This window comes from Lasiodiplodia theobromae, assembly GCF_012971845.1.
Source record: "Lasiodiplodia theobromae strain AM2As chromosome Unknown scaffold_37, whole genome shotgun sequence".
In the NCBI taxonomy this organism is placed as follows: domain Eukaryota; kingdom Fungi; phylum Ascomycota; class Dothideomycetes; order Botryosphaeriales; family Botryosphaeriaceae; genus Lasiodiplodia; species Lasiodiplodia theobromae.
Genome location: NW_023336516.1, coordinates 166,248 through 187,663, shown reverse-complemented (window position 1 = coordinate 187,663; position 21,416 = coordinate 166,248). Strand labels below are relative to the sequence as shown.

Below are 21,416 nucleotides of genomic sequence, written 5' to 3'. Positions count from 1 at the left end.
AAAATTACATAAGGGGGCAGTTTGGCAGCCAGGACTGCTTGCTCTTCAAGTGAGCTCGTAGCGCTTCTTGGGCTTCCTTGACCGGGTTGTAAAGCCAGATGTAGGCGTCAACGTCTTCAGGCAGCTGTCCGTTGGGCACAAACTTTCTTAGATTTTCTAGCCTTGTGTCGGGATCGACGCCGGCGAGCACGCCGACCTCAGATGCGCATTTCAACGTGACGCCTCTCTCATATCTAAGCTTGTTGTAAAGTTCCAGGCGCTCGGGAACGTCTTTGACAGTAGCATCCGAGGTAAGCAGCTCGCCAAGACATGCAGCGTCCTCGATACCCTGGACGGCGCCGGTAGCGTGCGTCGGGTGCAGGGGATGCGCAGCGTCGCCAATCAGGACGAGCTTACCCTTGACGAAGGTCTTGGAGATGGCACGAGCGGGAAATGCCCAGTGCTTAAAATCTTCGCCCAGGTAGATGAGCTCCTTGAAGAACTTGGGATGGTCGTAAAAAATGTCAACCACCTCGTCGGGACTGCTCGTGGCGTGCCAGTCCATGGTTGTCAAGTCGCGCTTGGCGATTTTGGCAGGAAACAGGAGGCCAAAGTTCAGGTAAGAGCCCTTTCTTGCCGTGTAGATGACTGAGACAGAGCCGTTGGTGCCGCGAAACGAGACATGGGAGTCGGGAAACTTGTGCTCGTCGAGAAACTGGGCGGCCAGGGGGTTCTGGCGAGCCTTCTCCTCGAGAACGAAAAAGCGAAAAATATTGACACCGGCGCGCGTTGGCACGCACTCGGGCCCGGCAATGGCCTGCACCGTCTGCGAATGGATTCCGTCTGCGCCGACGATTACATCGCCGCGGTGGAGCGTGCCGTCTTTCAGGGTGATGGTGCCGGCGTCGGGATCGACCGACTGAACGCCTGAAGATAGGTGAAGGCGTACATTCGGGTACGACAGAGCCTTTTCCCGCAGTGCCGAATGCGCGTCAACCCGGTGGCACATTACCTCGTCGCCCTCGAAATGGAGCTCGCGGCGGCGGTCCTCCAGGATCTGGAGCTGGCTGTCAGCATTTGAGCACGGACGGGCGGATGCAGGCTCACATAGCGGTCGGGCATGGGCTCCATGACCTCGTCCTTGACGTGGTAGTTGTACCATCTCTCGACCTTGCAGGCCTGGAAGTCTCTGTAGGCGTCGAGGCCCCATCGCGGGAAGACATAGGCGGTCGTGGTCGGGCCAAAGTGCAGGGCGGCGCCGACTTCGTTGGAGAAGGCAGAGCGCTCGAAGAGATGGACCTCATGGCCGTTGCGAGCGACAGCGATGGCGGCAGAAAAGCCAGCGAGACCGGCTCCGACAATCAGGATCTTGAGCGGCATGCTTGCAGACAAAGCAATTCGCCGGAGAAAAAGCTGGGACTGCTGGCACCGGGAAACACACTGTCGGGACTGGTGCACGACTTATCTACCTCAGGGGGCCAATGCTCTCCCTGGGCAGGCGGGGTAGGCGCAGCCATGCTATCGCAGCGACTGCCAATGGCTGTGTGTCGAGCATGGATGGGGCGTTACGCGGCGTCGAGCAGTGAGCGGCGGCGCGCGGGACGGAGCGGTCGTGAAGGTGGAGCCCGCGAGCCCAGGCTCTCGCTTGTGGCCGGGAGAGCTAGCTAACGAATGCTGGGGCCCAGCAGCCCGGCTCTTGCGCGGCTCTCCGCGACGCGTTTCTTTTGCTGATTGCTTCTTCCGCTGTTGCTGATGCCACGCTTTCTGCAGCTCGCTCTCACGCCAGCGCCTCGGGTTCGGCGCATGGCTGGGTGCGATGGCTTGCATGTATGCTGTCCGCCCAAGCCAGCCTCATTTCGGTACCTCGGGGGCACAGCAGCCGCCTCCGCTATTGGCAGAGCGGCAAGTGGAGCGCTGCCAACGGCTGCTATTGCACCGATCACTTGCCAGACAAGGCATGCCAAGTCCGACCCAGTCGCCGCTTCCCTAAAAAACGGCCTCACGCGAGAGCCACAGCGGCACAAACAGCTGAGCGCCATGTGATTGACAGCGTGAAACGTCCCGCTGCAGCCGTCCTATACTCACCGTTAGCAGCTTAACCCCGAGAGATACCGCTCACCTGATGCCTGCCCCTGGAACATCCACACACGCTTCCCGTCCCCGCAAACAAACTTTACGTCCTCCAAGCCCACGAGAACACATGGTCGCTCTCAATCTCTGACAGTCAGTCTCACCGCAGCCAACTTACCACCGTCCCCGGATCATCCTGGCTGTCCTGCTGGTCGTATCATACGGTTCTTGCAGCTCCGCTCTGTGCCGCCTCGCCCTGAGAGTCATCTGCTTGCTGGAGCCAACCGTCTGTGGCAAGTCTGGAGGCGCCGTTGTCGACCGGATGGCGCTCGTTTATGCGGCACGTCCACATTAACAACGGCAGTGTTGCACAACCGGCCCCAAGATGCTGACATGTGGCCCTACCGCCATATTCTACAACGTCGGCAGAAGGTCGCCGGAATCCGAAAAAGCACCCCTTTATCGGCACCTTAATCCGCCGCACCGGCAATAAGCCTCGTCGTCCCGGTCACAACTGAAACACGGCGTTGAGTCTATGGTTGTCGCGGCATCCCGACGTTGCCACGCCTGCCGCTGCGTCAATTCGGCTTACTCAGGCATCCCGCTCATTTGCTAGCCCCGCAAATACTCCTGAAAAGGCAATACTCCAAACACGAATCAAAGGCTTTGCTTTTTCAGAACTATGTCATCACAGCGGTTTGATCAGAGATTAGCGGTTTTGAGGTGGCCAGAGCGTCACGAAAAGAATCTCAGATACGCGCACATGGGGAGATGATGAACCCATCTGCCACGTCCCCACCATCATCTGACGTGAGCGTGGTGGCTTGGGCATTAATCTATCCAAAACCCTTGTTCCCGGGAAACTCACTAGTTCGCCTGACGCGCTAGCAACCACCACCTCCCCAGTAGTTCTGTGCCATGCTCAGCCCTAGGTAAGCTTTATGCGAAGCATTCACCATTGCAGATCCCAAGATGCTCAGCCTGTGATTCGAGGAAGAAGCTGTCGGCATTATGGGAGCACCGAGGGAGGAGGGGAAGGTGGTGACTAAGTGCACCAACGAAACCTCCGCTGTTGAGTGGACGGGGGCCTCGTTTTGGAGCCATGTGGGATGGCTCCGCTTTTCTTTCAGCTTCCCCTCTCATAACGTCTTTTTCTCATCAAAAGGAAAATCATTGGGCAGCATGAGAATCAACATACTTTTGATGAAGCCGAAGTGTTGGGAACAAGTTTGCGTCAGGAGGCTTCATGGTTTTCTCCTGACGTAAGAGGAAACCTGACTACACGCCATGCTGGTTCACTGCGCAAAGAACGAATGTGCAATATGTCTACTCGATGGCGGGCGTTTCCGTAGTCTGTTCTATTGGAGTGCTGGAGATGCACCTGAATCTTATACGCCTTCTCCTGAATGTTCGAGACTTCATGGTGATGGAGAACACAGTTGGACTAATACCTTCAGCTTTAAAGCATACGAACACGGGCAGATGACGCTACCGTCTGGACACAATGGATGCGGGATCTTTATATGGATAGATTATTTCAGTCTCCCATATTTGCGACATATGATGGACCGAATTTCCACAGCTATACACTGTAGTGCTCATCGTCCTCGGTGCATCCGCCCGGGGTCCGCAGTGCTACACTTCTCAGTACACTGGCCATGAGGCAGAAAGTTTCCTGACGCACCAAAGCATTTGATCATGCTTTGTAGACGCCTTCGCTGCCAATTGTTCGTCTTCTGAAACAGGCGCTCCTTCCGTCTCCGCGTTCCATCACCCTCGGGTCTAGAACAAGTCGTTTCCACAGAGCACACCTGCTTACCACACCCTGATGCGCCCACTCCTCCAACTCACCACCCCTAAATGATAGGGTCTGTTTTTCATGGCTTCGAACTACGCTCTCACATTCCCGCTCTTCTAGCTGTTAGATACCGACATCGTCAGATATTCGAAAAGCTGGATATGAAGAAGACCAGAATCAAGAACAAGTTCGTTGAGTGGTCGAACGGCATGATGAGCTAGTGGCTATGAAATTGGCCATACCTGTTACATCGTTAGACTGTTGATCAACTCTCAGATTTGCCAAATACGTTGGAAAATGGATTTGTTGATGATGCTTACAATTGATTTCTGATGGTGGGCGGAGTCCAGGGTCTCAATCAAAAAGAACCCTTGTAGTCAATAAAATGATATTGGGGCAATTTTCCATGGTGAAGGCTAGAGAGATCTGCTTGACGGGCCGCAGTGGGTCACTCATTAACCGTTGCTGCAGATCATGGGTGGTGGGGGCGGATCGTCAGTCATGGCGCTATTGAAAGTTCAAAAGCAACATCTTGCCACCTTAGCGCCTATGTCGAGAGGACTTGAGGAATTGATCATTATTTGCCCAATGTAAGAGCAAAAAATAATTGATGCGATCGCCAGTGCCTCTATATCTTCGAACAAGAGTCCTCCGGAATATGATCTCTTCTCAAGCCATAAAGCTACTCAACGAACCTTGCTGGGATAATCGGATGGGTCAGGAAGCTTAGTCAAACACTTAGGATGCAATGCGGCCAGGTCCAACCACAGTAAACTTGGTGTCACTCGCTGAGTTTGTACTTCCCATAATAGGCATTGTAGCATGCGATTGAAGTAGGACATTTTGTTATTCGTAGATCATTCATAGAATAATCTCGACAATAATGATTTGGCTTCCACAGTCCCAGAATACCTTGATAACCTCGAAACACCAGGAAAGAATGCCCAACCGATTACACATATGACGTCATATCTCGTTGCATAAAACAGAGCACCAGAACTTTAACCACCCTGCCTGGCCTTCTCAGCGCAGATCAAGGCGATGACTCTGCTCAGCTCGGCGCTCTGGGCGAACTGCTCCTTCTTGATTTCCTCGGAGATGGACTCGTCCTTGGAGAGTTCGCTGCCGAGTTGCAGCATGCGGTTCTGCAGAGCCAGCATCTTCGACAGGGTGTTGTCGAGGAAAGGCGCAGAGAAAGAGACCTGGTCGGGTGCAGAGTTCTGCAACCGGATCTCAAGCTTCCGCGGCTGCTTCTTGCCGTTGACAATGGTCTGTTCCTGCACCGCCGGTGCGGGAGCACTGTGTGACGGAGTTTTGTCAGCAGGGAGAATTAAATGGAGACGGGACGGGTAGTTGCAGTTGACGTACGCTTGGGGACGCTCGATGAAAGTCATGTTCTCGGCCATTTCAGCGACACGGTTGGCGATGCGGGCGGCCATGATTTCATAGGCGGATGGCCTGCTCGCCGCAACGGCCGGGGCGGCCGACTTTGCGTGCGACTTGCGCAGGGCGGTCGTCTGCTTCTGGAGTTCTGTCGACGGCATGTTGAAGGTTGGTTGGAAGAGGCAGAACGGAAAGAAGAGAGATCGGGGGTAAAAGATTAAAAAGGGTACAACCGAGATCGAGGGCGCTCTTCGGGGTGGAGAAGCAGGGAAAGGGGGGCGAGCGAGTGGCTGAAAGTGGAGCGGCGTCAGCAGTTGTGTCGCAGGCAAGCTTGTTTGACCCCTGCAACACTGGCGTCATCGCGCTTCGCGTGCGCCACAGCAGCCCGCATCCATCCCGGCCGGGCTGCTCATCACTTCCTCGCCGCTCCCAAGTGCACACGACATGTCGCCGTCGACGCCGCGGTCCCGGATGTTGCGAAGATAAAGAAGTCGTGAGTGCGACGCTCGTGCGGTGGAGACGAAACGGCCGAGCTAACGTGATCCGGCAGTGCGCGATGCCTTCGACCGCAACCCCCTCCGAGCGGAGGGACAAGCACAATCTGGGCGCCGGCCTCAACCTCAAGAGTCCAGACATCGAAAACCACCCCTCAGGACCGCCCAAGCATGGACAACTCGGCCAGGCCGAGCGCGGCGTGTCCATCGCCTCGACCTTTCTGTCTGGCGTTCTGGCGTAAGCACACCGCCTTAACCCGGAGAATTTGTTTACTCACGATATCCTCAGCATCAATGCCGCCCAATTTATCGGTCTTCCTTTTAAGATGATCGACCCCAAGTTCTACAACGACTACATAGCCTTTACTAAACAGTCGTTTGCTGTCCTGATCACCACTCTCACCCAATGGTGGTCTCCTACCAAGGTCCATGTTAGCGGCGATGGGAGTATCCCCAACCAACTTTTCCTGAAGCCTGATGGCAGCCTCGAGTGCAGATTTCCGGACCGGATGGTTCTCATGGCCAACCATCAGCTCTACACTGATTGGTTGTATCTCTGGTGGATAGCTTACACCAACAAGATGGCCGGCCATGTCTACATCATTCTCAAGGAGTCAATCAAGAACATCCCCCTGATCGGCTGGGGCTCGCAGTTCTACAACTTCATCTTCCTAGCTCGCAATTGGGAGAAGGATAAGCCACGTTTCCAAGAACACCTTCAGCAACTCGATAATCCGAAGGACCCAATGTGGCTCATCATCTTCCCTGAAGGTACCAATCTCTCGGCCACTACTCGCGAGTCGAGCGCGAGATGGGCGGAGAAAAATGGAATCAAGGACATGCGCCACCAGCTGCTTCCACGAAGTACCGGTCTGAAGTTCTGTCTGGAGAATCTGAAGGAATCTACCGAATGGCTTTATGATTGTACCATTGCCTATGAAGGCATTCCGTAAGCCTTCCAAGTCCTCTGTTTCTGCATCATGCTGACTCATTCCAGCCACGGGCAATATGGTCAAGACATTTACACTCTCCAATCCTCTTTCTTTGAAGGTCGCCCTCCCAAATCTGTCAACATGCATTGGCGCCGCTTCCGCATCTCTACCATCCCGCTGCACTCGGACAAGGCCTTTGAAGCCTGGCTGCGCAACCGCTGGAAGGAGAAGGACCACTACCTCGACTACTACCAGCGCCACGGCGCCTTCCCGTCCGCGGACCCGTGGAAGGCCTCCTCATTCGCCGAGATGCAGAAGATTCGGCCGGCCAGATCGATCGCAGCGCAGGTCCAAAGCGGCAGCTGGGGCGAGTTCCTGGCCATCTTCGCCCCGATCACAGCCTTCTTGACGGTATTGTTCCTCTTCTACGGCGCTTCCGTCACCGAGATGATTGGCACAGGCGCGTCTGACATGCATGCTCGAGTCAAACAGGCCCAGCGCGAGGGCAAACTGCAGCCCGACGGTGGCCTGCCCCCCTCGCTGGCGAAGAAGGCGCTCAAAAACGCCCGCGCCGCGGACCCCAACTACATTCCGCCCAGTGATGCCGGCACCAGCACCAGCGTCGGCAAGCCGCAGTATGGCGAGTGGGATGCGATTCGCAAGGCGCTGGCTGAGAAGAACCTGGAGGGCGTCAAGTCGTTCGCCCCCAAGGCGCCCTCGACGGTCGACTCAGTGTCCGGGCACCGCTCGTTTTCTCAGCCTACAAAAAAGGCAACGGCCACCGCACCCACGACAGCGCCGTCGTCAGGTGCGGTGAAGAAGGCCAAGGCCCCGGCCCCCCTGAAGTTGGACACGTCCAACGACGCACTGACAGCGCTGCTGGAGCGCAACCTCGGCAAGGCCCAAAACAGCAAGCAGGTTGCCCAGCAGACCATCAAGCTTGCTAACGGTCAGACTATCCGCGCCAACGCGCCCGAGACGACCGAGGTGAAGAAGACCGGAGGTGGCCCCGTGAAGCTGGCCAATGGTTTGACGATCGGTGCCGAGACGAAAGGGACACCATCTTCGCCCGTCAAGTTGGCGAACGGTCTAGCAGTGGGTCACCAGCAGCAGAAGACGTCGTCACCTGCCCCGAAGACCACCACCCCGGCCAAGAAACCGTCCGGCGTCGCGACGCCGAAGCCACTGAAGAAGGCAGCCCCACCGGTCAAAAAGACGGCGCCGGCGCTGACGTCGACGGTCTTGCCAAAGGACAGCAAACCACCGCAGAAGATCGGTGGTGGGACTGCAACCTCGACGACCAAGACGCCGTCGTTGGCCAGTGGACCGACTAAGTCATCAACAGCGAGCATAGCAACGCCTGCTGCGCCACCGTCAGCGGCCGGTAAGAAGGCGGCAGCGGCGGTGGCTCCGGCCGTGAAAAAGCTGGCGCCGGTTCAGGGTCAGAATGGCGCAACGACGGCGCCAACGCCTAAAGCTACTACAGCCCATCAGGATGCGGGAAAGCCGAAGATCCCGTTGGTCGTGCAGGAGGCGAGCAGAGGCCCGAGGGAGAAGGTTGCGCCGAGAAAATTGGATGCTGTGAGGGCAAGGAAGGGCTAGAGAGCAGTGATTGGTTAGGTTTCCTGGGGGGAAAAGTTACGTGGAGTACTACTACTTTTTCTTCTTTCTTTGGGCGGAGGTGCAGCGAGGGTTACGGCTGAGTTTCTCCGTACTATTTGTTCTACGATACCCGTTTTTCTAGTCCGCAGTATTTTGCATAGTCCTCGGATCAACGGTCGTTCAATTAATAATGTTTACGTCTTTGCTATAGCGAGCTGCGGCTTCTATTGATATCGAAATAGATAAAATAGAAGCAACACAACAACAACCTCGGTGTCAAAATAGCCCCAGCCAATCACCAGCCTTGGGAGCTTCTCCCCGTTGCTGCAAGGGTGGATCCCTGCCCAACCCCAGCACCGAGCACCAGCCACAGACGACCCGCGCGCGTGCGCCGACGCCCACTGACATCACAGACCTCCAGACCGGTCGGACCACTGTCGCTTGCCACACAACCTGTTGTGGGACCCATCATTTCCCCCCCACCAAGCAGGTTCGCAAATGGGGTGCGCGTGTGTATGTGTGGCTACGTCAAGTGTGGTAACTGCTCTCTCGCCCCCCCATCCTCCCCGCACTTGATAGACAAGTCGTCGATAGCATGACCGGTTGCGGGCTGGTGGCATTGACGCAATAATTTGCCGTGAGACAAGGGTTCGAGCTGGTGGAAGCAAGTAGCTTGATCCAGGTGGGGTGTGGGTTTCTCGTCTGTGTAGCGGGGAAATCCTGATAGGAGGGCGATCTTGGATTTTTTTCGCCACGATCTCTCTACTCTCCTTGTCTTTTGATCGTCTTGAACACATCTCCCGTTCTTCCCTCCCCATCTTGATCTGTTCTCCACCGCCACTTCCCCCCTTATACACTACCGTGCGGAGCGACACTTGCTCGCCTTTCTTTGATTGAGAGAAGGGGAAAACGAACAGAAACACTTACCCCGGATTCCGATCACGTCATTCCGTGGAGAGGGTTTCTCGCTTTTACACTTTTGTCGTCGGTGGTTTGTTGCGGCTGCTGTTCGTCGAAACACACCGCTCCACAGCCTTCACGATTCGAGTTTTATTTCTAGATCCCGACTCGCTCTACTCGTCCACGAACTTGCAATTCTTTCTCGCCATTTTGATTTTTCGAATTATCTGAGTGGGAAAGATCCACAGCACCAGCAACCATGGCAGGCTTCATCCAAAACTACGTTATGGGCATGGTGCAAAACGCAGCCGCAGGCGCCGCGACCTACGCCATCACGACGGGCGGCCGGGTAGTCGGCGATGCCGTCATCGGCGCGGGCGACCTGATCGAAGGTGCTGGACGGAACGTTGGCAACGGTACGTACCTGTTGCTGTCCTCCTCTTCCCACCATCATCCCACATCTATTAGGATGATAACCACCTCATACTAACCTATCAACTTTCTACAGGCATCGAAGGCTACATCGACCGCTACGGCAACTGGATCCGCTCCTACGGCGACTCGACCATCGCCGCGACGGCCGCCTCGTCCAGCACCCCGGTCAAGCCTAAATCGGCAAAGGATGGCGGAAAGAACAAGAAAGCTCTCCCCTCGACCAAAACGCCCAAAGCCCTACCCGCGCCCCCCGGCGGCAGCGGCGGTCGGCCGAACCTGAAGAAGTCAAACTCCGACTCCAAGTCCCCGCTCTCCTACTACGACACCACCACCAAGGCGCTGCCCACCTCGGGCGTCAAGAAGGCGCTGCCGCCGGCGACGGGCGGCATGGACGGCTTGAGCAAAGGGCAGCTGGCGAAGCTGCGGGGGATCAGAGCGGAGGATCTCAAGAAGGGGACGAATGGCGTGACGAAGGGCGTCGGTGGAGGTGTGAATAAAGGCGTTGGCGTCGTTGGTGGAGGTGTGAATAAGGGTGTAGGTGCCGTTGGCGGAGGGGTGAACAAGGGAGTCGGTGCCGTCGGAGGCGGCTTGAACAAGCTGGGCCAAGGTGTCGTCGGTGGAGTAGCGAACAACAACAAGAAGAAGAATACGACGGCGCCGAGCGTGGCGGGCAGCGAGGCCGGCTCGAAGAAGGGCGATTCCGGCCCCGGCAAGCCGTACGTTGCGAACGTAGCGGGTAACGGGCCGACGGGGACGAAGAAGCAGCAGCAGCAGTCGGGGAAGCCGTCGACAGGCGGGGCACTGAATCAGCAGTATCCTAAGCCATTTTCGACGAAGAGGCCGGATGGAAAGGTGGTGATCGCGCGTGAGTCAAAGCCCGGTGCGGTGAGGACTGGTGGAGGAGGAGCGGGGCCAGGCAGAAAGGAGGGCGGCGGTGGTGGTGGGGGCAAGAAGGATGAGAAGGGTGGGTTTGACTTCATGAGGATGTACGCAGAGGATCCCAAGAAGAAGGGTCCGGGCAGCGTGGCCGGAAGCGTGAAGACGAACGCATCGGCAGCGAAGAAGAAGACGGCAGCAGCAGGCAAGGGTGGAGGTGAAAAGCAGGAGACCAGCGGAAAGTACGACTTTTTCTGAGGTGTGGCCCGACGAGCGAATGAGGTTCACGATTTACGCGACTATTTTCTTCAATGGCGTTTAGTAGGTAGGCAGCATCTCCACAATGGAAGGAACGCACATCTCGGTAAATTAGTGGCCGCGGTTTCCACTCTCCACAACATTGACTCGCTCCACGCATGCGGAGAGAAGCTCGACCGATCGAACAACTCCATCTGGAGCCTCACTAGCCAGCTGGTCGGCGATGTGCATGAGAGCGGTGAAGAAGGCGGGCCCACACCAACACGGTGCCCTCCCGTCGACCTATACAAAACATCGCTACTTCGACCATGACAACGACTGCAGAGACGCCGATCGCAGAGGCCCACGCCGTGAGGCCACCACGGCGTGTGCGCGCTGCGCCGATTCGCCCACGCCGCGGCGATTCGACCACACGCCGTCCACGTCTGCCGCCGTGCCGCACACCCGCATCTCGGCCGCCCCGGAAGATACCCACTGTGCCCGCCGCCGACCAAACACCGCGAAGAACAAGCGCGCCGGCTCCCAGCACGCCGGTAACGATGCATAAAGCGCGCCCGCGGCCAGGCCTCGCCATGGGGCTGAGCGGGGCGGCTGAACGCTGAGCCTCGCTTGTTTATTTTCGTCATGGTGCCATGCGGCGAAGAAGACGGCGAAGGCTCTAGCGTGGGGCACAGCACGACTCCAAGCAACTCACCCCGACGATGAATTTCGAGTAAAATACTCCTTTCATCCCCCCTCGCCAAAGCACGGCCCGGACACACAGCCCGTTTCCGCCAGACGGGAGATGACGCTGAGCCTCGCGCTTAACTATCACGCCGCAGTTGGAATGCCGACGGCATGGAACACTTGGTCCGTTCGTCGCACGTTGATATGCAGGCCTCGTTGTTGCCTTGTGGCCGCGGTGGAGTGCCTGCAGCTGGGCGGCAAATCGACGTGACGATTCCCGGTAGAAGGGCCATGTTCCTGGATGTCGCCCTCTGTCGATGCATGGTCGCCCGTGCGGCATCTTGTCACATTCCGGCCTGTTGACATCTGGGAAAGGGTATATTTCCTACTATTTAACTCACCAACAGCCCCCATCTTGACTGACCTCGCTACGGCACATTAATCTGTTTCAGCCTGCGCATACTCTTGAATATAAAGGCTTCGTAAACATACGCCCTGTCACACATACTTGTACCATAATCAATACACCTTACTATTTCCTTCCCTCTCTTTAATTTCTCGTGTGCCATCCTCTCTGTCTCTTTGAATAATGACGAGCCGGTTTTCCATCTCCACAACCAGCTCCTCATCGACCTCCTCCACCTGCTCCTATTCACCACCAGTCTCCCCGGACCTTCCCACCTCATCAACACTCTCCCCCAACGCCTACCAGTCTCCCACCTCTCGCTGGCCAGCCCTCTCCAAAGACGGCCTCCCTCGCTCCTCAGCCAGCAGCCTGACTCGTCCGCATCGCTTCCACTCACTCGGAACGATGACGCCACCCACGAGGAGCCCTTCGCCGCCCACACGATCATTCACGCCTCCTTCAGGTACCGCCGCCACCACCACCTCAGCCTCAACCCACCCAACACACCCGGCGGCTACGTCAGCAGCACGACGGTCTTCGCCACCCTCACCAGAGCTCGTCAGCAGACCCCTTCCTCCTCGTAACGCCCTCGGCTTGGTCGAGCGCGGCGGCAGCAGCAGCACCGCAACCAACAACAAGCGAAGCAAGACCGCCATCGTGCGCATGGGCAGGTCCATGGGCAGGGGCCTGCGGCAGTGCTCCGGCTTCTTCAAGCCAAGGCCGGACGACCCGGATGACGTCGACGAGGTGCCGAAGCCGGTGCATTGGTCGGAGAACTGAAAGGTGTGTCGTCGTTCGTTGGGCACTGGGAGAGAGAGAGGGGGAAGAGGGAAGAAGGATGTCATGATGATGGGATGGTTATGAAAGGAAATGATGCGTGATGAAATAGGGCTTATGTATGTACTTGATGGATGGTGGGTGGGTGGTTTTTTGTCGTTCGTTTTGCTTGGGCGGTTACTCTGAGCGTTCTTCTTGTTACGGTGGGCATTTAGATTGGCGAGGAGGCTTCGTGGGAAAGATGCCTCCGCTCACACAACTCACTGACGTCTGTGGTTCCTTTGTCGATCCTCTTAGACTGTGTGCTTACTATTCTGATAACCTTCCTTCGGAATATCACTTTGGTGAAGACGTTGTTGTCTTCTGGCTACCGGAGTTTGGCGATGGAACTCGTCATCGCAGACCAATCATTACTAGCAATATCATTCTACCTTGATGAATGTTAACTGTTCTTCAAGATGAATACAATCGGATTTCTCAGGCTAATTTGCTGCATCGTCAAGATCAACAGTGCGACCGAGGATGAACTCGTCGAATCCACGTTGGGCGCAGTATGAAGAATTGGTCCATCGTACTCCACAGCCCACCGGGCTCTTCCCCGAAGGTTGACTTAAAGGGCCGAACCTCACCAATCTCTACCTCTCTTAAATATCTGAGAATCAGATCTCCTAATGCAGCCAGGTGTCCGCCAAGGCTTACATGAGGCATGGTCATGCGCCACCTCAGCCCGCCGCAGCTTCTTCCGCAGGCGCATGACGTGGGCAGCGGCTCCAGACGAGGTCTTCTTAAATGTAAGGTTTCTTCCACAGTCAAGTCTCGTAGCTGCAAACGATGAAATGAGACCGGAAACTGAAATATGTTTTTCGGCATACTCTTGTGCGTGGCGGTACTTCGGCAGGTTTGGACTACGGCGGATGTTAAGTCAACGACTACGGACAAAGTTAAAGAAGTAGGTATACGATAATACTCGATCTCAACAAAGGATATTGATGCTGTTGTTCAATATTAAACTTCTATGCAGTCTTTCATCATGAAAGAGCGTGGGGAGACATGGAATAAAAGATTAATGATACTACCTGCAAAAGATCAACAACTCTTCCAAGCACAGGAGACGCCAAAGCCAGAACAAAGTGTCTTTTATTATCTCCATGATCAATTGCACATCCGGGTTGCTTTGATGAGACATTCAAGGACTCCGCCTTGATTATAAACTTCTCCGAGCCAGACCCTGATTTTGGCGAAGCTGCTGATATGATGAGTAACGTGCACCTCATCCAAATAGAAGCTGCGCACCTGATGCGGGCGACCGCATGCCTTCTGGTCCTCTGATCTGGTCCTAGCGTCACGAGGTCAAAAACGCTCGTACGCGTAGGCACATACCTGTTGTGGACTCATCGAGTGTATAAATTACGCAGACCCCCAAAAAGAGCTTCGTGGAAGCCAATTATACAGCCATGAGCTTGGAAGAAATATTTCACTGTCTAAACAACAGAGGACACTTTCTGCGGCGGCCCGCCGACAGACTCAGACAGTGACAAGTACTGCGTGAGCGAAGGAAGGCGAAGTGGAAGAGGGAGACCAGCTCTATTGCCAAAGCTCAGCAGAACAGTGTTGATGACCTCCAATATTAAGTTGCCTATACTGCCCTGCATCATTCCGAATTGGTGCTGGGTATAGCGATAGGAAGGATCAATGGCATGGCTGGTAGTAAAGCCGTGGGTCTACATAGTGCAAGACGCCAAAGGGGAAAAAGAAAGTGTTCAGTATCCGTACAGTGTCCATTCGGCGCTGTGATTAACTCAAAAATCCTGGCCTGAATTGATGAGTCCAGTTTTTCCAAAGAACTTATAGTGCTCATATTGTTCTTCGACCCAAGCACTATCTCGGCGAGCTGTTCAACTGACGCATCGCAAAAGGGGTATGGCACGTGTAGAGGAGGTACACCTGATGCATGTGAAGCGCATGCGGTGTTTCTGACCTTTGAGGCTCAACTCCTGGTCGATGTGTCCAATAGCGAACTGCACCTGCATGAACATGCATTGCCGTCGATGGCTCTTATACTGATGTGGGCCTCACAACTGCATAATACAACTCAAAAGATGACAACACCTGAAGTTAAACTATCTGCTCTCGACTACATAAGATACCTAATAACAAAAAGCGAATAGAAGCGAGAGAAACAAAAGATTCTCCCAAGATATATAACGCCCAAACAACAGCCAGATGAAATCCAAGCCAGGCCGGAGCCAAGCTCTTAGCCTAGCCCAGCCCAGCCCAACTCGGATATTCCATGCTTTTTTCCCCCGGCTGTCTCTGATGCATGCAACAACAACAACAATTGACTCTTTACCACCCTTCCCTCCACCGCCTCCCCCAACCACCACCACAAATGAATACCGTACTCGCATAACCCATCTCATTACAAAGGCATTACCGGTCGTCCTCTTTCCTCCCCCCCACTCTCCCTAACCCCTCTAATCTTCAACAAAGTTGAAGGTATCTCTCACTCTTTCGCATCTAGCGACCCGCCTTGCTCCCCCTCCTGCTAAACACGCTCGGCCTCCTCTCGCCCATCGGGCTGCCCCTCTCAACCACCAACCCGCTCGTCTCGATGCCGACCTTGACCTCCAAGATGCGCTGCAGCAAGCCCTGCACGCTGCGCTGCAGCTCGAGGCCCATGTCGCGGTTGAGCAGGCCGACGACGAGGGGCGCGAAGACCTTGACGTGCTTGTCAAAGTCCTGCTCGGGGAACCCGGCGTAGCCGTCGAGCACGTCGATGACGACGGGGCGCCACGTGACGATGTTGCGCTGCTGCGTCTCCTCGTCGAGGTGGATGTAGCTGCTGACGATGTCGACGCACAGCGGGATGAGGGCCTGCTCCGTGTTGGCCCGGTTGAGCCGCCGCTCGCTGCTCGTGTCGTGGTACATGCGGAACAGGATCGACACGTACACGGCCGCCGACCCGCTCTCCTGCTTCAGCAGGTTCGGCGGCTGCCGCATGAAGCCTTCGCGGAACAGCTTGGTGCGCAGCTCGCGGTCCTCGTTGAACCGCTTCGCGAACTGGTACGACTTCTTCAGCAGCATCATCAGCCGCAGCAGCTGCGGCGACGGGATCTGCGCGTACACGTCGTCGTTCGAGAAGAGCTCATTCACCGTCTCGATCATGAGGAGCTGGAGCACGCATTTGGTGATAATCTGGTTGAAGAAGCGTCGGCGAGCCGTTGTCACTACGACCGGCGCTTGCTGGATGCCTTCTTGAGGCTTGTAGTCTTCGAGGTCTGTACGGGGAGAGCCGTTGGTGCCATCGTCAGAGACAGCCGCGGAACCTCGTCGAGGGCTCATGAGGCCGTTGATGCCCAGGGCGTTGGGGTCCTCAATGTCGCTCCTATCATCCGAGTCCAGAGGCAGGTCGGACATGCTGGTCGTATCAGACATTGCCCTCGACGTCTTGGAACCTCCTCCATTGATCGTTGGAGTATAGGATCCGGCCGTAGCCGCGGAGAACAAGGCAGTGGCCTCAGTCCGCTGGAAGAGATCAACGAAAGCGCTCACAATCTTCTCCCAGTGCTCTTCACTGAACTTCGTAACGTTCTGGTGAACGAGCTGCTGAAGACAATTGCTGCCAATTCTAGCAAGGGTATCATTTTCTTGGCAAATGCAAAGAGCCAAGAGCTCAAGGAAACGATCGAGCATGTACTCGAGAGCTTCGAAGAAATGGGTAAAAAGAGCAATCATGTGCCGAAGGGCCTGGATGAAGGTTGTCGACAACCAGACGGTAAGCTCCTCGTGGTTCAAAGCATTCGACATCTCAGACTTCGACCTGAGGACCATGAAGATGGGATAGAGAATTTGGCGCCACAAGGTGTCCCAAAACTCGCGAGGGAAAGCCGCGCCATACTGTTGCAATGTGTCGAACAGGTACGTGAGAGCCCTAAAAAATATCTGTAAGCGGCTTTCTTTTCCAGCTTTCAATTACGGAGCTTACCGTGACCGAACTTCCAAGTCCTCCCCAGTCATCAGAACGTCATGGTAGGCGAACAACACGGGGAACCAGAATTGTTCTTCTTGAGTCTGACGAGTAGGCTGCTTGGGCACGCCAGCAGCCTGGGGCTCATCCTTCGGCTTATCCGAGTCAATGGACAAGGGACATTCGGGTGTCCTGAGCATCTTGGGGACTGTAGACTTGAGAGTCTCGATTGCCTGCAATGATTTCCTCTGGAACTTATGGTTCTTCGAGAACTCGGTCAAGCAGACAACCAAATCAGCAAACGCTCCTTGCGAAATAACGACACCGAATCTAGTATTGTAGACTTGGGTGATGTTGTCGAACGCAAGATTGACGATTCCCTCTGTAGATATTATTAGAAGACCAGTCTAGCATCGTGTGTGGATAAATCTTACCATAGGGCTCCTTCGCGGCCACGGTGAATACGCCGAACATTGTCCGCCAACCACTGCGGATGTTTTCTCCTCTTGCTTGGATCATTTGAATGAGACATCTCAGAACCATATCCTTGACAGGCACAACGCTCGTATTCTTCATGATGTGTTCGAATGGCTTGAGGAAGTCTTTCTGGAACTTGAAACCGGGCAGTTCTCCAATCTCCAGGAATTTCATTGACAGCTGGCGCAGAGAGTTCAAAGCAAAGAAAACCACGTTGGTGTTGGTGTGGCAGCCGACCTGGTTGAAATGTTCTCCCAGAATCTGCCAGATGTTGGTCCACTCGAAACGCACACGGTTCATGTTGTAGCTCGAGATTTCAACCAACTTCTGGAGACTGTAAGTGCGGGGCGACTCGCTTTGACCCGAAGACTGGATCTCTTGCCAGCTGACTTGCGTCAACGCCCTGACGAATTGGACGATTGCTTCACCAGACAAATTGGCAGTATTGGTGAAAATCCTGTCCACTGCTCGAACCATGTCTGCAGAGCGGCTCTCCACAGCTGCTTCTGAGTGATACAGAGCCGCAGTTCCTGACCTTGGCCTGTTCTTGTTGGAAGCTTGGAGAGATTTTCTTGACTGGGTCGAAGCTTTGGAGGACGAAGAATTGCTGCGCATCAGATCAGGTACTGCGGTGTCTTCAATTCCTGCCGAGATGAGCTGGAATCGATCGAGCTGACTGATACACGTAAGGATTTCTCTCCACGACTCCTTGAGGAGATTGCCCTCGTGCTGGGCCACATCCAAGAGTGCGTACAAGGCTTCGATGTTCTTCGCCTTCATCTCTGTCAAGTTGTAGAGATTGGTGAACCGGGACAAAGAGGTCACAAAAGCCTGACGAGGGTCTTCAAGGTCGAAAAGGCAGGCAATGCGGATCGCCAGCTTCTGGCCTTCCATGCAGAGCTTGATAGTCTCGAGGTTGTGGGTGTTTTGAGCCGGACCGGAGAGTGCAGTGAGGAAAGGCATCCATGTTACTTCAAACATAGGCCCAACATGTCTGAAGGAAGAAGCGGGGATGAACTTGGACACAGGGAATCGAGACGGACCTCGTCGTTGTGCCCTCAACAGACTCTTGTAGAGCTGTTCAGTTCTGTTGGCCATTTGCTCGGAAGCTTGGATGTAAGCCTCCCTCTGCAAGTCCCTACCAACATTGGCGAAAGCCTGTCCAATGTTACCAAGTCCGCCCTGGTTGGGCTGTGGCAGCTGGCCCAGATTTGCCGCAGTCTCGCGCTCCGTGTCAAGAACGATCTCGTTGTTGGCGATCTCCTCGTAAATTCCCTTGAGATAGTCATCCGGTAGGTCGGCGTTGTCGTTGATGCCTCGGTTGTTCTTGATGAAGTCTTCGGGAGTCATACGAGCACCCTTCATTTTAGTGCTGTGCTGATCCGTGTTCAGCATGATTACCGAGTAGGCCAGCACGTAAGCCGTGTCTGCGTTGGCAAACGCACTCGGGTTGCCGGCCATGTATCTTTCAGCAAACTTGAGCATGAATCGATCGATCTTTTGCGCCTCTCCCGGAAGTCGGAAGCTCTGAAGGAATCGCCGCAAGGCATCAACGAAACGCGTTCTTGTGAAATCCATCTGATCAACAAAGGCATGCATGATCTTAACGTTCTCCTCATCACCTTCTCCGAGGTATTCACCGAGGGCTTTCTTGTCAATTTGGTCGTTAGACAAAAAGAATCTGGCGATATCCTCAGGAGCATCTGAAGCGATGAATTTGTCTTTGAGTAAGAGCTTCATGCCCTTCTTCGGCTTGTAGTTGAATTGACGGATAGCATGGTTCAAAGCAGTCTTGCGTTGCTTTGCCCTCTCCAGCTGGCTGGGATCATCCTCTGGGACCGGGGTACCCGGGCCATTAGGAGAGTCTATAGCTGGGGAAGCCGTGAGGTTGGCTCGAGTATCCATAGAATCGCGGATGTCCTCAACTGATGCTCTTCCGTCGTTCACACGCAGTGTTGCAGCAGCATCAGAAATGCTCTGCTGAGACCAGTTGACCAGTGACCGGAGGATTTCGACCAAAGCTTCCAGTGATTCTTGCTTCAATGAGTACTCCGGTGGGAAGCCTTGATCCATTTCGTTTCCAGCTTGAATAGAGACAGTTGCAAGCGATGGAGGAAGCGTCGCACGCGTCTGCCAATCAGTCGGGCTAGCTGCTTGTTGCTTTGCATGATGCTCCTGGTATGCCAGTTGTTGTTGTGGTGTGATTGCAACTGGTGTGCTGCATATCCTTGCCAGATGCTCAACGATCTTCTGGAAGTGGTTGTCAAGCGCGGACCTGTCGCAGTCATAGTTAAGATATATTTCCACCAGTGCTCTGGGGTCGCTTCCGAGGCGGTGAAGGATTTGAAGGATATACTGCTTCTGGAAAGCAGGTGCGCTGCGTTTTTCCAGAACTGCCAGGTAGATCTCCTTCATGAAAACCTCAATCTCCTTTTTGAGCATGACTCGCAGCTGATGCAGCATCAACCAGAAGATTTCACAGCTGATTTCGAAAACCTGCTTCAAGGAGCTAGCGCCATTTCGGCTCAAGCTGAGGCAGAGGTATTGCTTAATGGCCTGGACAAAGGTGGTTGGCTCGGCAGTGTTGCTGCTTCTGATGGTGGCGTACGGGGAGACAAAGACAGCGACGTTATTGTGGAGAATTGTGTGGATAATGTGCAGCGACAGCAATTTCGACCTCATGCTCTGAGATCGAACATTCTGAGCCTCTTCAAGAGGAACAGCTTTGGTGCTGAGGCGGCACATGGCGCGGAAGACGAGGTACGCATCCTTGACGTAAATCTCGTCTTCTTCCTCTTCTTCGGTGGGATCTGTGCCCTCTTGGCCATCATTAGAATGCAGTGTGTTTGCACGAGAAAGAGTACGGCGGTTCTTGTTCCGCGTGACGAGCGTGGGCGCGTTATCCGCAATCCTTGCGTCGTCGAAACTCTTGCGATTTTCGAAGCTCTGAAGGGTTATCTTGGCACTCTCGTCCTTCTCCACAGGCAGGTCCGAAGCACCCTCCGATGCTTCAGCTTCGTTCTCGCCATCCCCATTAGCGTCTACACCTCCAATATCGCCGGCCTCCGGGGACACATCGCCAGAACTATTCTTGTGCAGGGATGACTTGGATAGGTTGATCCTTGCTTCCTTTACGCGCAATCTCGACTTCACCCTCTCGAAAACCGTTCCAACCATCTGAGTCAAGGCACCCTGGGCGACTTGCTGATTATTGCTCGATTTCGAGTGCAAAAAGATATTGTAGGTCTGTCGGACAGCCTTCAGAAGACCGGCGCCGTGCACGACGATTTTATCGTTCAATATTGCCGACAGGAGAGACTTGAGGATCTGCAGTTCGATGTCGGCGTGGGTAGCGTCCATCTGGAAACAGTCGCATATCGTGTCGATGGCGCGATCGATAAGAGCGGGCTGTTCGGGAGAGCCGGCGGCTTGCTCGGAGGGGTAGGAGAAGTAGGAGTAGCTAATGAGCTTGCCGATGCAATCGAGGGCAGTGGTGACGACCTGTATCGTGTTCGCCTCAGTGGCCAACTGCAAAGGCTCAAACAAGATCTCCGGGTCAATGGTGGAAGGGTCGCCATCGCCTTTGATGGCTGACAGCGCCTTCTGAGTTGTGTCGGCCAACTTCTTGGTTTTCCGCGCATCCTTTGATGCGGCAATAGTTTCCAACGCTGTTACGACGAAGACGAGCGAACTTCGCGTGGTAGTTCTCGCAGTCGCGTTCGTGGCTGCAGTCGATTGGGAATCGGTGCGCAGGCGGATGGATGGCGACGGCGGTACGGTATGGTCGGAAGACTCGGTCGGTGGGCGGTCCTGCTGCTCGACATGATCTTCCGGTAGCGATATCCTCGGGGGCGCTGGCTGCTCAGTCCGCGGGGATTGGGGCTCGTCTTCGCGAGAGTCTTCGCGAGAGTCATCTTCAACGTTCTCCGGAACCGGCGCAGATGCCTCTGGCGGGGCCGCCTGTTCTGCGGCCTCGAGCTCTTTCTCCTCGCCCTCTTCTTCTATTTCTTCGGGAGCTTGCGTGGGCTCTACGTGCTCTGCAGGCTCTGTATCCGCCGGGGCGGGCGCGTCGACCTCTTCTGGCTGGTCATGCTCGGATTGCGCGGGATGCGGAGCTTGCTCCTCCTCCCTGTGCTCGTCTGACTTGATGTCCTGGTCGTCCCTCGGCGGCTCGCTGTCGGCCATGGTGTCCAATTCGGGGCGTCGTGGAGGATCGCGGAGACAGGTCTCAGCGCATCGCGTGGTTCTGGCGGAACGGCAGCTGGGGCTGCGGGAGATAAATTGTTTGGTGCCTGGGGAGTTCGAAGTGCAACGTGCCAGCTAGTGATGTAAGCCACTAAGTGTCCCTTGGTCTCTATGCGCGGGAGGCCAGGGCTCAGGCCTTGGCGCGGCCACG

At 55.2% G+C, this 21,416-nt stretch overlaps 6 protein-coding genes across 6 annotated transcripts; 3 read left to right on the top strand and 3 right to left on the bottom strand.

Annotated features, from left to right (window-relative positions):
* Positions 1-4: 4 nt before the first annotated feature.
* On the bottom strand, positions 5-1,359 carry LTHEOB_10274 (FAD binding domain containing protein; the record flags this gene model as incomplete). Its single annotated transcript, XM_035506901.1, has 2 exons — positions 5-1,036; positions 1,087-1,359. 2 exons carry the CDS (start codon positions 1,357-1,359, stop codon positions 5-7), a joined length of 1,305 nt encoding a protein of 434 aa, XP_035368043.1.
* A 3,489-nt stretch (positions 1,360-4,848) lies between these two features.
* LTHEOB_10273 (uncharacterized protein) lies at positions 4,849-5,391 on the bottom strand (the record flags this gene model as incomplete). Its single annotated transcript, XM_035506900.1, has 2 exons — positions 4,849-5,146; positions 5,216-5,391. 2 exons carry the CDS (start codon positions 5,389-5,391, stop codon positions 4,849-4,851), a joined length of 474 nt encoding a protein of 157 aa, XP_035368042.1.
* A 395-nt stretch (positions 5,392-5,786) lies between these two features.
* Positions 5,787-8,258, top strand: LTHEOB_10272 (Phospholipid glycerol acyltransferase; the record flags this gene model as incomplete). Its single annotated transcript, XM_035506899.1, has 3 exons — positions 5,787-5,962; positions 6,014-6,673; positions 6,722-8,258. The coding sequence occupies 3 exons, from the start codon at positions 5,787-5,789 to the stop codon at positions 8,256-8,258; spliced, it is 2,373 nt and encodes a 790-aa protein (XP_035368041.1).
* A 1,159-nt stretch (positions 8,259-9,417) lies between these two features.
* Positions 9,418-10,727, top strand: LTHEOB_10271 (uncharacterized protein; the record flags this gene model as incomplete). The annotated part of the gene is made up of 2 exons (XM_035506898.1): positions 9,418-9,574; positions 9,667-10,727. 2 exons carry the CDS (start codon positions 9,418-9,420, stop codon positions 10,725-10,727), a joined length of 1,218 nt encoding a protein of 405 aa, XP_035368040.1.
* A 1,477-nt stretch (positions 10,728-12,204) lies between these two features.
* LTHEOB_10270 (uncharacterized protein) lies at positions 12,205-12,579 on the top strand (the record flags this gene model as incomplete). Its single annotated transcript, XM_035506897.1, has 1 exon — positions 12,205-12,579. The coding sequence occupies one exon, from the start codon at positions 12,205-12,207 to the stop codon at positions 12,577-12,579; it is 375 nt and encodes a 124-aa protein (XP_035368039.1).
* A 2,514-nt stretch (positions 12,580-15,093) lies between these two features.
* Positions 15,094-21,205, bottom strand: LTHEOB_10269 (SEC7-like protein; the record flags this gene model as incomplete). Its single annotated transcript, XM_035506895.1, has 3 exons — positions 15,094-16,507; positions 16,562-16,925; positions 16,978-21,205. 3 exons carry the CDS (start codon positions 21,203-21,205, stop codon positions 15,094-15,096), a joined length of 6,006 nt encoding a protein of 2,001 aa, XP_035368038.1.
* Between the last annotated feature and the right edge of the window lie 211 nt (positions 21,206-21,416).